The sequence below is a fragment of the Gadus macrocephalus genome, chromosome 2 (genome assembly GCF_031168955.1).
Source record: "Gadus macrocephalus chromosome 2, ASM3116895v1".
Taxonomy (NCBI): Eukaryota; Metazoa; Chordata; class Actinopteri; order Gadiformes; family Gadidae; genus Gadus; species Gadus macrocephalus.
This window is the reverse complement of record NC_082383.1, coordinates 11,213,222-11,229,745: the sequence shown is the minus strand read 5'-3', so window position 1 is coordinate 11,229,745 and position 16,524 is coordinate 11,213,222. Positions and strand designations below refer to the sequence as shown.

The window sequence follows — 16,524 nt, the reverse complement described above, 5'->3', positions numbered from 1 at the left end:
GGTAGACTCGCTGAAAAGCTGCTCCCGACCAGGTTTGGTTGCGAGCGTAAGTCACCATAGTGATACAGCGACGCTTAAAGAGATCGACTTTCATGGTACAGCTAACCCAGGCTTTCAGCTCAACATACCTCGCTAACCCTCTAATCGAGCTTCGTAGTACAGGCCCCTGGATTGGGCTTCGCGGGTTTGTTTACCGGCGTTTCTATTGTTACCGGTCTTGCGTGTTCCAACGGTTTATTAGGTGTCTAATAAATCGGTGTCTAATCAATACTTCATTCACTGCCTCTTCCGTGGTTATTACAATATTATGAATAGACTGCTCTGTAAAAAAAATAAAAATAATAATTATACCAGATTTTTTTTCAGTCGCACTACCCCGAATTCTAGGTGCACGTGCGCCCAAATTAGGCGCACTCTGGAGCCCTGAGCCTGGTAGTACTGTTAAAATAAGTTGGGGATGTTAAGGATGGGATTTCAATCATGACATAATTGAAATAAATATGAATCGTCATTAACTGCAGATATCCACTAGGCTACGAACTAGTGGAAATTGTACACATATTTAACAATGTAAATATGTGTAAAATATATTAAGCATAATATTAAGAATGCTTTATTTCAGCACTCTTTGTAAAAAAATTACGCAATAGACAATTCATCTCTCTGCACGAAAAGCCTTTCTGTGTGTGCTATTCCACACGGCTATGTGCTGTGCCATCCAGACACAGAACTGTGGTTAATGTTGCAGGCCTAATCTGCTTTGTTCTCTTTTCATACATGATGTGCATTTTTAATCCCCCCTGTAAAAAGGAGACTGACACACACACACACACACACACACACACACACACACACACACACACACACACACACACACACACACACACACACACTCTAGGGCTTTGACTTTTGCCCAAAAATCATATTAGAAGTTTGTTTGTTTATTAATATTAATATTCGAATATATTCGAATATTTATTAATAATATTTTGACCATTAAATGCCTTCAGTAAGACCTGGGCTGAATCCCAATACTTAGTACATACTATTTCTGTTCAGTGTCTACTGAACAGAAGCGTTCTACGCATAGCTGAACGGTCTACAGCTATGCGCAGAACGCTTCTGAACGCTTCCGAACACCGCCGAAACTCCACCGGATGTTTGGAGATGACGTATCTCCCCTCAGATGCCGGCAAAACTACCTTGATAAGTTACCTGTTTTCCGTCTTGTCATCGTTGCTATAAAATTAAAAATGTCTCTTTTTACTTGATGACTTACTTTACTTTTTTACTCTTTTTAATTACTTTTTTTATCCCCGCTTTCTACAACGTCTTTCTAAGCCGCTGTTGGTAGTGTCGGGTCAGCAATCACTTCTTTGTTCGTTACCCGACTCCGGTTGCATTGTGGGATAGCGTAGTGACCTACCGTTGTATACTGTGGCGGTAGTACCAATGGGTAGTACGCATTCTTTAACGTTTTCCGTACTACACAATGCGTACTGATCATTCGGACGCGCTATATTTGTGGCGTACTACAAAATGCATACTATAAGTATGAGTATTCGGATTCAGCCCTGGATTGGGTTTTGCGAGGTTTGTTTACCGGCGTTGCTATGGTTACCGGTCTTGCGTGTTCCAACGGTTTATTGGGTCTCTGATAAATCGCTGTCTAATCAATACTTCATTCACTGCCTCTTCCGTGGTCATTACAATATTATGAATAGACTGCGTCGGGTTCTCCGACGTCTCTCCCTCTTGGCCTGCCCATAACAGGTTCGAATATTAAGGGCTGCCTAATATTCGTTCGAATTTTGATTTATTTTTTTGATATTCAAATTATATTCGAATTACGAAGTTCGAAGTCAAAGCCCTAACACACACACACACACACACACACACACAAACTTGTCACTGGCTACATTCACAAAACCTGAAAATTAAAGATATATATCATATAAATGGCGTTGCAGGTGTTTAACTTGCTAATTTGTCATTTCATATCGTCTAAATTATGTGTGGCACCTTTTTTTATGGTGAGTCGATAATTAATGCGCAATTAAGAGGTTATTCATATCCCTGTCTGAACCAACCCACTTTGGTGTGTGTGTGTGGGTGGGTGGGTGGGTGGTTGTTCCCACTGCATTCCTCCGTTGTGGAAACATTACCGTAGAAAGAAAGCCATCATTTTAGGCCAGCAGCTAGGGTTGGGTCAGAATATTCGATTATTCGTTCCCGAGGGTCAAAGTTGATTTTTAACATTTGGACCGTTAACATTTTTTCCCATTCAAATAATGGACGGACGGACCTAATGTTGGACAGGTGTCCAAGGGCATTATCCCGCTTATACCATGGTCACTTGCCATAGAAAATAAATGAAGACCATTCATTTACAGGGGGATTATTTGTTTTCAACACGGCGGATATGCGCGCAGAATTATCGCCATAAGAAAATTTGTTGGACTGGTTGCCATGGTTATCTCCATGTGGTTAATTTGCAGTTGCGGTGTTAATTAGCGATGTTGTCAGCTTACTGTTAAATTAAACGGTAATCAGAAAACGTGGTTATATGCTATAGACCCTATAGTATCTGTGGTATAATGGATGGGACGAATTTCACAATTTCCCAGCCCTTAAGATATTAAGTGATTTCTTGCCGATGATCCATGGCTGCCTTTTTGAATGTCGGCACACATCGAATAATCGTTTATTCGTTCATACCACCCACCGATTATTCAACCATGAAAATTTGGAGTTATTCAAATCCCTACAAATCCCTACACCCTTAGATAGGACAGCAAAGTAAGTGAAGGTGATTAATTTGTAGATTTGATTAGTTACAGATCTGCCGATTGTACTATTTGGTGGATTCAAGTGTCATAATGTGTTATAATGCAATGCACTCAGAGCATGCATTATTCAACCATGCATGCCAATACTATGCCAGTTGGGATGCACTGGTACAGTTATTTATTTATTGTTCTTACCAACATACTAATATTGCTTAGGCAAACTCCTGGATTTCAATTAAGTTATTTTAACTGTTAGACTAAATGAAGAAACCAACAGTTCAAATTCAAATGTATCTCGACCTCCCCCCACACCCCCCCTCTCCCAGCTGCTTCGTATGCCCCGTCCACACGGAGCTGTGCGTTTGGGCCGACCGTCCAGACGGATCCGGCGGATCCTGTGCCCGAAACTGCACTTTTCTGATACCATGTCCCAAGGTGGTTTCAAATAAAACCGGACCTATGCGGTTTCGTGTTAGGGCGCATTCAGGGCTTGTTCACACTACCTCCGTCCGTCGACGGATCTCACTTTGCTCACGAACTGCATTTTGGGTCCGTCTGTCCATTCGGTTCCATGGCCTGCGTCAAAAAGTTGAGAAATGTTCAGCTGTTCAGGCAGCGGCGGATCCGTCGGCCAATCAGATGGCGGTTATGCAAATACATTCCACGCGTCTACTGGATCCATTTTGCAATAAGAAGCAGGAAAAATCTGGGCGTTGTAGAAGAAATGTGGAATGATAGGATTGTTTTTAGTCTCCTGTTTGTGTCATTTTCTTGTATTTATATCCACACATCGGCTTTGTAGCGGGAAGCGATTTGATTGGCTGCAGTATGCGTCTACAAAGACTAATCCCCTATATGTCAGACACGCCCTAGTTTATCCGTCGACGGACGCATGTAGTGTGAACAAGGCGTCACACTACCTCCGTCCTTCGACGGATCTCATTGACTTTGAATTGGGCGCTCGCAAAATGCATTGTGGGTCCTTTCGGCTCCGTGGCCTGCGTCAAAAGTAGAGAAATTTAAATTTTTCAGGCAGCGACGGATCCATCGGCCAATCAGATCGCGTTATGCAAATATAAGCAAGTACACTGTCCTCTGAAATCGCCTTTGTAATACAACCTGGGAAAACACATGGATACGTCAAAAAGCCCCCATCCGTCGACGGATGCAGGATTCGGGTGATTCCAGGATTTGTGTGGACGCCTAAAACTCGATTACGACATCGCCCCACCCCTCGATCCTCTAGCCTTAGTGATTGGCTAGCCCGCGGCGTGTCAGAACGACAACAACAATGATGGCGGACTAAATGCGTGTGACGATTCTGCAGCAGTTAATATCCCTTGTTGGGTTGCTAGTAGGGATGGGCACGAGTAGTAAATTCCAAACTCGAGTGATCGAAGGAATTCCTCGAGGATCAATCGAGTACTCGTTTAATCGAATCTATTTTTAGAATGCAACGCATCTGCAGCAGGAATAGGCCTAATGATGAACGGCAATATTACCAACCAAACATGTAAATGCTTATTCTCCATCAAAACAGTCAGTTATCAGAGTATTCATTATTTATTTTTGCAAACGTTCAAAACACATTTTCTTTACAAAAATAAATAACAAAAACGAAACAAGTAGCCTATCCATTGCAAATAATTTAAAGCTGCAAATAAAACGGCAGCAAATGGACTATGGAAATACTCAGCTATGTATGAAAATAGCCGACACACTTGGTTGCTGCGGGTCTGCTTTCCCGAACTCACCGTTGTGTTTCAGGAGCATATGTTGCCCCATGGTACTTGTAGTACTCTGGTAGCTCGATTTCGCTTGGCATATTTTACATTTCACCTTATGATCTCCCATTTCTTTAAAGTATTTAAATTCTTCGCTGCGCTTTGCTTTAACCGCCATCTCTTAACTTTTTTAATTCTGGCGTGCCTGCACACGGCACGGCATGCGCCACACAGAAATTTGATACATTTCATTTGCTTTGTGCCCGAGGCATGCGTTAGTGGCGCTGCACAGAAAATAGATACATTTGCTTCAGAAAACTTTGTTTGTGTGTGTGTGTATATGCAAACTCGAGTTTGCCTGTCATCCAACCGAGTTCATTTGTAACGAGGAGTACTCGAGTAATCGATTCCTCACGCCCATCCCTAGTTGCTAGTGCAATATTTAATGATGCTCCGCTACCAAAATAAGCTAAAGAGGATTACGGACAGACACATACACCAAATCTATTTAGATCCACTGCGAAGCGCTACCAGGAGGTACCCGGACTGTATGTTTGTAAACAGTACCCAGGCTTTATGCACATGCTCGCCTCTTCTCCTTTTTTTTTTTGCTGGAGTTCTGTAGCAGAAGCAGCACCCCTTATGGGCCTGGAATGTTTCGCAACAAATCTGTCTTTACGGAGATATTCCTGAACCGCATCAAAGGAAAACGGATAGTTTTCGCCCGTGTGGAATGGGCCTAAAGACAAATGCAACACTTCCAAATCTCTGTCTCTTATAGAAAGGTTTGAAGTAACTTATCCACGGGGTCTAAAAATATATATATATATCTTTCTACAGTGGTTACAACCAAGTCACGCTCTGTTTTCTTGGCCATGGGCATAAGACGACGATAACTACTAGATTCTCTGGTGTATGATTTTAAAAAAAGAAAATAATAATCCCTTCCCTCTCCAATGGTGTGATCCAGATTCCTCGGACACCAGCCTTCCGAGTTGCACTTGTGACATAGTTTCCGGTCTTGGAGCACTTCGTTCTTCACGTTCGTCTTTGTGATTGGGTCATGAAATTGGCTAGTCGTATTGTTAGGTGCATTAGCCTCTTTAGCAAACCAGCTCGAAAACAAACATCACAACTTTACATTGTATTGCACCCAAGCATGCAAGACCGTGCGTTCATAAATTGGTGACCAGAATAAAGTAGCAATGTAATAAAGTGTGTAAGAGCATTTTAAATTGACATAAAAATGACCAACGTGGTACAAATACAAAGAAAATAAATCTCTTTACGGGCGCAGCCATTTTTGCTGAGAGCGTCATCACTGAACTCTGTATGCTCTCAGAATTCCGAGGTGGCCCGACCAAAAGTGGGCGTGCCTCCGTGAAATGCCGCAAAAAGCTGAGAGATTTCCCCACTTGCAACTCAGAAGGCTTGTGTCCGAGGCTTCTGGATCACACCATAAATCCTGGTCAGACAGTGGCATTTTACAATATCTGCAGCTGCTGATCCAGAAGAGTAAACATGGTTGGCATAATCTTCACCCATCCCCATTTGCCCTTGATATCTCTTTCTCTAGACCTGAATTGTCGCCATCCTCTCTCACTCGCATGCTTGCTCTGTATTTTCTTTCTCTATTCTCTGACTCTACCAATGTATCCCTATTTTCTCCCTCTGTCTCTCGACCTGTCTTCAGAAGAGTCTGTCTGTTTCCCTTCTTAGTGGCTGCCTACATGCTAAGAATAGCTTTGGCCTAAAAACATTGGGCCTGCCCGAGCTATTCTACACAATGCTCTGCTAGATTTATGGGGTTGAGGCAATCATGGCTGACTTGGGAAAAGCCCCTTCTCATGCTTGACAAACGCTTTGACCTAGATATGCGTTTCCTTCCATTTTTTATAGCAGTCAAACGTCTGTCTGTCTCTGTGTTTTTGTGTGTGTGTGTGTCATGTTAAGCCCTTTGAGACTATAATGGTGATTAAGGGCTATACAAATAAAATGGAATTGAAACGTGATAAGACCAGAGAAGGATTCCCTTTTTAACTACAGCACTGTATTTAATCTGTACTAATTAAGCGGTACTGCTCCCATGAGACATAGCTCTTTGCTTGGTACAGCACTGGAGGTGGGCTATACCACTAACCTTTCTCCTCTGATTGGTACAGCCCTGTAAGACGTACTGCTTCTTATATCCCAGTTAGTTTTTGTTATATTTTGATCCCCAACTTTTTTTTTTCTAAGATGTGTGGGCAGTAGTCTAGGGCTTTTATAAACCATGACAAATGTCAAATGTACTTTTAGGGTCAGGACACATTACCTGCCTTAAGTTGTTTCAGTTAAAGGTTGTGTATGGGATTTGCGAAACGCCAGCAGATTTTGAAAATACACAACTCAAATGGTCCTACCCCCTCTCCTTCAACGCTGACTCTGACTCCACCCATTCCAAGAACATGGACACGCAATCATGCATGAGCGCGAACACAGATGCGCAACAGCGAGCCATTAGCTACTTAGCTAGCTCCAGTAGATACCACAGGATAACAACATGGATAACAACAAACGGAAGCTTGATCTGGGTCACGAGCTTTGAGTACGTGCACGAAGGGGTCACGCGCGGGGAGCGGGGGAGGGGGAGTGCAGTACGACCGTTTGATTGACGTACTTACTGTCCAATGCCACTCGGTGGTTCTGGAAATCATTGGCTGGAGTTTTTTGAGCCCTGCCCGTTCCACAGATGATTGACTTTCATGTCAGTACTTCTAACTCAGTGGCTGTAAGTGGGTTATGATAAGGATTTCAATAATAAAGTGTATTCAGCCAAATCAGAGCTGCAAGATAAAACATTTTAGGGCATATGTAGGGAAATGCGTAGGAACTGAGACGGAGACTTTGTTGCCAGGGAAAATATATATACGATAAAAAAAATAGCATAGCTTCTGCCAATATTCTCCTCCTTCTTATAAGACCTAAAGGACTTCCACAGGTTTGATTTCAGATTCGCTGGTACCCTGAAAATCATTTCACAGTTTTCAGACATATGGCTGTTATTCGCACACTCAAAACTCTGGTTGTTCCCTGCTCGTGAGACACAGGGCGCACGCGGAGATACACACAAACACACACGCGGATCCGCCCACTTCCTTAAGTTTCATTTTCCGGATGCGTATGGAAACGGAATGAAATGAGTTGACTGTCTTGATATCAGGCTGAAGCTTCACTCTTTTTTTGCAACATTTAAATTTGTGCATGGACAGATTCTTGGGAATTTTTTATCGATTCAGGGGCCCATGTATCAATGTAGTCGCATCTGTGTTAATCCAACCGGATAGGGATTCTTGCCAGATTACATCTGGCAAGGATGCCCACTGGGCGCCTCCCTTGGGAGGTGTTTCAGGCACGTCCAGTGGGGAGGAGACCTCGGGGAAGACCCAGGACTAGGTGGAGAGATTATATCTCAACACTGGCCTGGGAACGCCTCGGGATCCCCCCGTCAAAGCTGGTCAATGTGGCCCGGGAAAGGGAAGTCTGGGGCCCCCTGCTTGAGCTGCTCCCCCCGCGACCCGACCCCGGATAAGCGGACGAAGATGAGATGAGAGGAGAGATAGGGATTCGTATCGGTGAATCGATAGCACATAGTTGTTGTAAGCGGCATGAGTAGGAGCCTTTTAAACATAAGAGGATTGTATTATTTTTGTACCGGGAGCTCATTACTAGGCTCATGCGGATTGCACGAGAGGGGGAGGCGAATGGGATGCCTTCCATACACACTATACTGTCACATGCACGCATGTACACACACGCCCACACACTCAAACTAGGCCCGCCCTCTATTGCTGTCCCCTCACATGAACGTCTGGTTCTCATTCCTCTAGTCTTGCTTTTCCTTTTTCCCCCTTTTTCTTTTTCTCTGGCATTGTTGTCATTGGCATGGAGTGTCTGTCCGGATACTCCCCCCCCCCACCCCCCCCCCCCCCCCCCCCAACACACACAAGCTTCCAGGAGATTCCACACACACAGACACACACACACCCGATACCTTGGCTTTCAGTATCGGCTGATACCAAGTACCGATCCAATACTAGTCTTTAATTGATAAGCCTCACTGTTTGGAAGAGAGTGAGATCATTCTTGTGTGTGTAAGGCCGGACTTAAACATCTTAGACAAAGTTGGCTGCTTCACGAACCAACCTTTTCTTGGTGTGATGCTTTTGAAACAGAGCTGTAGTACTCGGGTCCGGACTACGTTTTTTAAAATTATCTCCTGATATCGAGTTTATACCGATACAGTATCTAGCATTGTAACTACTATTAGTATATGCTACACGTGAACCTCCTAAGATGGCGCAATTTGATTGGTTCTTTATCTCAGGATATTGGGCAATATCCCATAATTGAGATCTCAAACTCGCGATATTACGTTAATCGCAAAATGCCGCGTGACGGTCGTCTCGTCACGCTAATAAAAACAAATAAACCGCTAATGAAAACAAATAAATCCCATCAAAAAGTGTTATCTTGTTTGTTTTTCGAGTGCTCACGTGTATACTTAAACAATTATTCACCTCAGGCTCCATGAATATGGAGCCTTCACTTCACCTTCGGCGAATAATGGTTAAATAGCACTTGTTCTTATTGAAGGGCTGTCTTAAGATGACAGCAATGTATAGTCGGTTCACTTACTGTCAATTTTTTTACCTTATTATTTATAATCTTTAATTATAATGATGCATTTGTATTCTTCTAGTCAAGTGTGAGTATCCATGTTTTTCCTACTCAGTATAACGGTACACATGTTTGTGATGTTCTTTGCCTGTGTAATAAATGAGGGTACATGATGGAATCGGATCGGCGCATAGACTTGCGTACTCGCCGATACCCGATTCCCGCATTTAAGGCAGTATTCGGATACTGGTATCTGTATCAGACCGATATTCAATATCAATATCGGTTCTGTGCATCCCTAGACCAGAGGTTGACGTTAGAGTCGTTCTTTTAAGATCATCCCATAACACTCAAATAAACAAATTAAGGCTGTTTGTTCTCTAGCTAGGGATTGTCGTAAGTACACCAATCTCCCGTGTATGTGTGTACTTGTGTGCAATACACATAAGGAATGTGTGTGTGTGTGTGTGTGTGTGTGTGTGTGTGTGTGTGTGTGTGTGTGTGTGTGTGTGTGTGTGTGTGTGTGTGTGTGTGTGTGTGACCCACCACACACAACAAGTTCCCCCCCTTAACGCAGTCCCTCTGTGTTATGTAACTGCATCATGTGTATGACGTGGCCTGCATGTGTGCTTTCGCAAATATGATCCGTGCTCCGCTGCCCAGTCTTTTGATGGCATCCAATGGCAGCAGTCCGTTCTACAGAGTCATCTAGGATTCTAGGTCACGGAGACGAGCTTTTTGTTATTTCTTACGACCTCACACCTAATCATTTGTTAAAAGTTAGATATAGGATGCTGACCTGTATTTTGGCGAAATTGCTCTCTTTTGGTGCAGCTTGTACACATATTTTCGTTGTTCTAGGTAGTGGGATTGCTTTTGGCCTGCATAGGTTTTAGGATTTGTGGGTGTCTATGTCTTAAAATGTGGGCCTGTGCAGCCGTTTTCAGACTGTTAATCAGAATATGGGCCATAAACAAAGCAATTGACTAGTTTACTTTAGGCATAATTGATTATATAATATTGAGGTATTACCTTGTGATTATCAGATTCGTGTCCTATAATCCATCAGTGGAACTCTATGACCCCCTCCCCCCCCCCCAAGCCAGTCCCCTTGCTGGACTAAGCCGTGACCCCTGACCCCCTGGCATGCACTCCAACAGTCGGGTCCATCTGTTTCTTGCTTTATCATAGTCAAGCACCACAGCCCTTGTTTATATACTACCAAATAAAGGAAGGGAAAACTTTGTTTTGACGAATTACCTGCAATAAGGGAAGTTGCTTGTTTGATTGCGTTGTTGTAACAAGGCTGAAGATTTGACTTGTTAATGAAAATACTAAGTCCTGGAACGGAGATGGTGGGCTAACAGAGGTAGCTTCTTACCGCTACAAATTTCGTGCCATGGGGGACTCAGTTAGCGACAAGAGCTTTGTGTTCAGATGGTTGTGTTTGTTGTAACCATGTTCTCTTATGAGGATTTTATTGCCATGACAACCCTCTAGGTAAACGTGTAACCAAGATACCCAACTCCTCTAGCCAGGTAGCTCATGACGTAGTTTGTTTAACTTTTTGGCCATCTTTATGTGCAATACTTAGGCGCAACCCTGGCATTATCCCAAGAGAAAAAAAAAGTTGATTACAGGAGAAATGTAATAGAATATGGTAAATTGGTTTATGGTCTATTGGTTATGTACACAAGGTTGTGCACTGCCTCTCTTAAATCTCTCCAGATTTTATTTGAAAGGTATAGTGGCTTCAGAAAGGAATCCAAATACAGGAAATGCATATCTTGAATATCATATATTGGAATCTTTCTGGTGTGTAAAGCCCTTTTGTTTAAACTGCATGACTTTGGGCCTTCTAACTGTTTGTACGAATTTAAGTGGTTGTATTGACCTTACAATTAACCTACATGTATGTAATGTGGCCTAACAAGTCTTACGGTTATTATTTAGTTGGTTATTATTTAGTTCAGATGTATTAGTATTTCACCCGTGGAATTCCTCTTGACATCTACACGGTCGTGGCATAGCATATTACCTTGTTTCTTGAAGTTGTTTAATCCCATCAGGATAGTTGTACTTGCTTAAACCTGAAATAACATCGTCATTTTATCGTCTATTCATGGGGAAATAGTCTGCAAAGGGAAGCTATTCACAGCATCACGCTCTTTTCTCTTTGTAAGTGTGTTGTTTTTTTTAAAAATCACTGGCTGCAACATTAACTGTTTCCGCTGAAAATTTTGACAATTTTCTGTGTGTCAAGACTCATTGATGACACAAAATGAGGACTTAAAACGTTGAGGGTCCAACTTTTCTTCATTATTTCCCTCTTGCAGATTTTTTCTGTTAAATTAGTAATTGACACACCTCCCTTATTCTCATCCCCCTCCATCATCCACAGTGCCAGACTCTGCCCCTGCTCCCAGCGCCCTGCTGTCTGTCGCAGCCCCCTGCAGAGGGGATGGCAGCAGCGCACCCTACCCAGGCCAGCCACAGGCACCACCAGCACCTCCACCTTCAGCACAACGCCACCCCCCAAGAGATGTCCCCCCACGCTTCCGCCAACAGGAGCACAAGCAACTGCTGAAGAGGGGCCAACCCCTGCCTCCCGGGCTTTTGACCCTGCCCCCACAAAACCCTGCGGCGTCCGAGTCCCCCCTGGCAGCGTCGCTGTCGTCTGCAACGACTACAGAGGCGTCAGCAGCAGAAGAACAAGCATCTTCCTCCTCTTCCTCGCCAGCCAGCTCAGGTCAGCCCCATGATGTTTTGGTGGTGATAGTGTTGTTCCCCCCATTGCACCAACTTTTCGGTGATGGGGAGGTGTGCTCGGAAGAGAGCTTTATTTTCGTAGAAGGCAGTTGCACAAAAAGTATTTGTGGCTTTTCGTGTCTTAGCTCCTAGAGTTTACTTATGGCAGATTTTAGAGCAATATGAATCACAGAGCAGGTGTTCAATGCTTCCATGTTGGAGACCTCCTGAGTGTGTGTGGTGATTGCTGGTTCAAACTCCGTGCATTAATGTTCAATGGTGTGAAAACTCACCCAACCCCAGTCTAATCATTCTGACTCTGGCAAGGTGAGGCTGATTAACCCAGCCATCAACTACACACATTCAACAATGCTTCTTTCACATTGGTCCCTAACCCTGACGCAAAAGGTGTCATGTTAAGGTTCCGAATGTAACCTGGGTTCTATGAAACCCGGATGAGTATTCTAGTCTCAATGAATGCACATGAACTTAAGTTTTACTTAGCCTGGAAATCCAAACCCACATCTAGAAAGCTGTAGGGTTTGGTAACAAGTAATGAAAATGGCCCAACTCGAGGGGAGGCACCAAGCATGCATTTCAAAATATCACTGCACACAATTGGATAACACTACGACCAATCAGAAGAATACAAGGGGTGACGTATCCAGACCAGCGGAGCTAACCAATAGATTAGACTCTTGCCGTTTCCAGATGGTAAAACAGCAACGCTTTTGGCCCGCCTATATCAGATACACCGATGTGATTGGCTAATGTTCTGGGCCAGGGGCATCGGGGAGTTTGTATATTGCTCGTTCCCAGAGTGACTCGCTGAGCAAATTCAAATTGTTCTCTCACAAGAACTCACGATTTCCAGAGTTATGAATGATGTCAAAATCCCTTGGTCAATTATTTTAAATTATGAACCTCTTAAATCCATGACATTGTTCCTTGGGCACTTCTACCACTGTTTGTTGTGATCCCAAAGCTAAATGTTCCCAGACGGGGGTCCCTCTTGCATGCTGGTTCCCTTCCAGCTGGTTAAGCGTACTCAGCGGTCACGCCTCAGCTCAGGTAGACGGCCCTTCTCTCATCTGCCTTTCTTCTCATGAGGGGGTAGATCCCTGTAGAGAGCCTGGCACTGCTCTGTAGCCTCTGGCAGAGGGTGAGCTTCAATCTGGTCCCCGCAGTGCCTGCAGAGAGGGAAACCAGACGACAGTGGAAAGCAGCATTTTGCTTAAACTACTCGTCGGGATACAAAACGGGTCGGGATCCAGTTGGAGGTTGAATTTATTCTTTATTTATCTCTTCTTTCTCCTTCTGGTGTGTGTGTGTGTGTGTGTGTGTGTGTGTGTGTGTGTGTGTGTGTGTGTGTGTGTGTGTGTGTGTGTGTGTGTGTGTGTGTGTGTGTGTGTGTGTGTGTGTGTGTGTGTGTGTGTGTGTGTGTGTGTGTGTGTGTGTGTGTGTGTGTGTTCCTTCAGCCCTAAAACCCATGTTGTTTTGCTTTTAGGAGAGCTTGGTTTTGAACACAGAGCTGTTTTTTAAGTCAGAGATGCTGTGCCTTTTCTCCGATAATATCCTCATATTCCTTCCCCTTTACTCCAGAGGACCGAGCCAATTAAGGCCAACCGACACTGTTTCCACTTTTCTATTTTTTTTTTTGGAAGGGGAACAAAGCCCAGAGCTATTTAGCAGCTCTGAGGGGCGGAGCTACATGGCGCTAGCTGTTTGGCTACATGTGTTGTGCTCTCTTGGAAAAAATGGAGAGGGAACGAGAGACGCACAGGGATGAAAGGAAGGCGGAGAGAGCAGGACAATGGAGGGTAAAGAGGTAGCAAGGAAGGAAGGAAGGCAGAAGGGGTAGGGGGGAGGTGGATGGATGGATTGAAGAAAGGGGGAGAGATGAAGGAGGGCAGATATACAGAGAACAAGGAACGGAGAGACAGGAAGGTGATGGGAATGCGGAGAACAAGATCTGGAGGGAGTGAGCATGGCAGAGGTCCAGTGATGTGGGCTGAAGTGACTCACGGCTTACGGTAAAAAGCCTGTCTCCACCCGCCTCTTTTTCACCAGTCTGCTACATGCTGTTCGTCTGTCTGAGACTCCTAAGGCCAGGAAGCCTTCATACAGGCAATGTGGAGGGCAGGAAAGGTTATATGTGAACATCCAGCATTAGAATGTAAATCTTTGATATACAGTGACTAAGTAATTCAGCTGCTTATGAGGTCATTCAGTTAGTTTTATATTTTTTTAGAAGCCTCAATTACAATTGCCAACTGCTTCACAGAAGCATCCCTGTATATACACAGTAAAGACATTTTTCAACAGGATTGGTGATATATCCTCTCCATACAGGTATCTGTCCTATCACAGCTTTGTCAGCTGGTGCTACTTGCCACAGAATGTCCGGGTGGTCATCCCGTCGTGTGTTGTGCTCCGTATACACCAGGGCGTTTCCTGATCTAGTTGGACAGTGTGTAGGATTCCGGCCGCCACTTGACTGAAGTGGGAGACATGGGGGGCAACGACTTCTTCCTTGGGTGTCCCTCATACTGGGATAACGTCGGTGGGAATGGGTATCGTCTTCAACAAATGGTGATGGGTCCTCAAACACCTCATCAAAGACCAGGCTCAGCAGGGAATCCGCATCGTCAGCAAAACATTGCGCTCCATTAGTCACTTTGTTATTTAATACTGTTATTAGTTTCATGTACATATATTACATGGGGCAATAATTATATTGATTACTTGTATGTTTTTCTGTTGGTATTTCTTTTTACAACTGACTGTATGTAGGGTGTTTTTTTTTTTATTGGCTTTGTGGTGCATTTCCCATTCCTGGACTTCGGGAACACATCCTTGAAGACAGTTTGACCTGCAGATGTTGTAGCTTGCGGTCCTCCCTTTCAATGTAGGCTAAAGCATGATCGCCAAGTACAACCTAGAATTATACAAAGTAACGTTACAGCCGTCTAACCAAAACATTAAACAAAAAGACATTTGGTATCTTTCGCACTGGGTGTACCGCTCAGCTACGAAAGACTCAACTAACACTTGTTAGCTGCTTTACCTTGTTTGTTTTAAACAGAACAAATCCACAACTAAAAAAGCTAATAGAAAAAAGAAAAAATAACTAATAGACCACATCTGCGCTGTGTGTTACTCACAAACGTGAGGTCGATGGGAAACAAAATAGACTAACTCTGCCTTAATACAAAGGTATGTTACGAGTACAGGGAATCAAGCGTGATGGTGTTCACTGAGTCTTGGTTCCATCAGGACATTTCAGACTTGCTTGTAGAACTCGAAGAATTTTCTCTCATACCATCGGATAGAACTGAACAGTCGGGCAAGAGCCGAGGGGGTGGCATCTGTATGTTTCTGAATGAAAGCTGGTGCAGGAACTACACCGTGTGTGGGACTGTGTGCATTGCTGATGTTGAACTGTTATGCATGTCGCTGAGAACCTTCTATCTACTGAGGGATACCTTCATATGTGCAGTCTATGTTCCCCCCGGAGGTAACGTTGCGACTGGAGCCCCTATCTTCATCCTAGGGGATTTTAACCACTGTAAATTGGAACTATCCCTAACCGGCTTTTGAACAATATGTAACATACATGCGATAACAGAGTGTTAGATAAGTGCTATGGAAACATAAAGTGCTCACATTTCGAAACAAAAATCGCAAGCCTCAAACCAAAAGTGTGGCTAAATGGGATAGAGACAGCATGGAGACACTTAATGGTTCCCTCCTCTGCACAGATTGGGTCTTATTTCATCAGCTGGAATTGGACGCTGCTGCGGAAACAATAACTGACTACAAAAAGTTATGCGCTGACGGCATGGTCACTAAAAAGGACATTGTAGTTTACCCAAATAACAAGAAATATATTACCAAGGATGTTAAAGTCTATCAACAGGAAAAATATAGCGTTCATGAATAAGGACGAGGCCGATGGGAAAGTTATTCAAGAGGAGCTCAACCAGTTTGCATATAGACAGGAAGAGGAGAGGAACTGATGATGCTGTTGCCAGCATTACCCAGCTCACCATCAAACACTTAGAGGACCCACAAGCCTATACACATATTCTATTTGTTGATTTTAGTTAGCTTTTCACACACTCCAGCCTCATCTGCTTATTCAGAAATCGAAGCAATTAAATGTGAATCCCCTTTTAATCAAATGGTTCTTAGCTTTTTTAACTAACTGTAGCCAGTGTGTTAGACAATAGCACCCTATCGAGGTGAGAACAATTAGCACAGGTGCACCACACTCATAAACGAATGCACAAATATCCATCCGGGAATCTTTGTTTTCAAATTCTCAGATGATACAACTAACCTTAGCCTGCTGCATAAAAGCCTTATCTACATCAGCATATCACTCAGAAATAGAGAATTTGTCCGGTGGTGCGATACCAACCATCTCATCTTAAATGTCTCTAAGACCAAGGAGATGATCCAGGACCCTCGTTCTGTAGGGGACCACAGTCCTGTGGTCATACAGGTATCCACAAGTTTCTAGGGATTCACCTGGACAATACTTTCAGCCGGAAGACCCACGTGGATAGCCTGTGTTCTAGAATTCGGCAGAGACTTTATTG

The 16,524-nt window shown here is 43.8% G+C and overlaps 1 protein-coding gene across 4 annotated transcripts in view; it reads left to right on the top strand.

The window, feature by feature from the left end:
- The window catches only part of LOC132449159 (trinucleotide repeat-containing gene 6C protein-like), a 73,996-nt gene that overhangs the window by 29,289 nt on the left and 28,183 nt on the right, over positions 1-16,524 (top strand). For all 4 annotated transcript variants that reach the window (XM_060040834.1, XM_060040840.1, XM_060040816.1 and 1 more), the window contains one exon: positions 11,574-11,921. In XM_060040834.1, the coding sequence (XP_059896817.1) occupies positions 11,574-11,921 (348 nt within the window). The remainder of the gene's footprint in view (positions 1-11,573; positions 11,922-16,524) is intronic.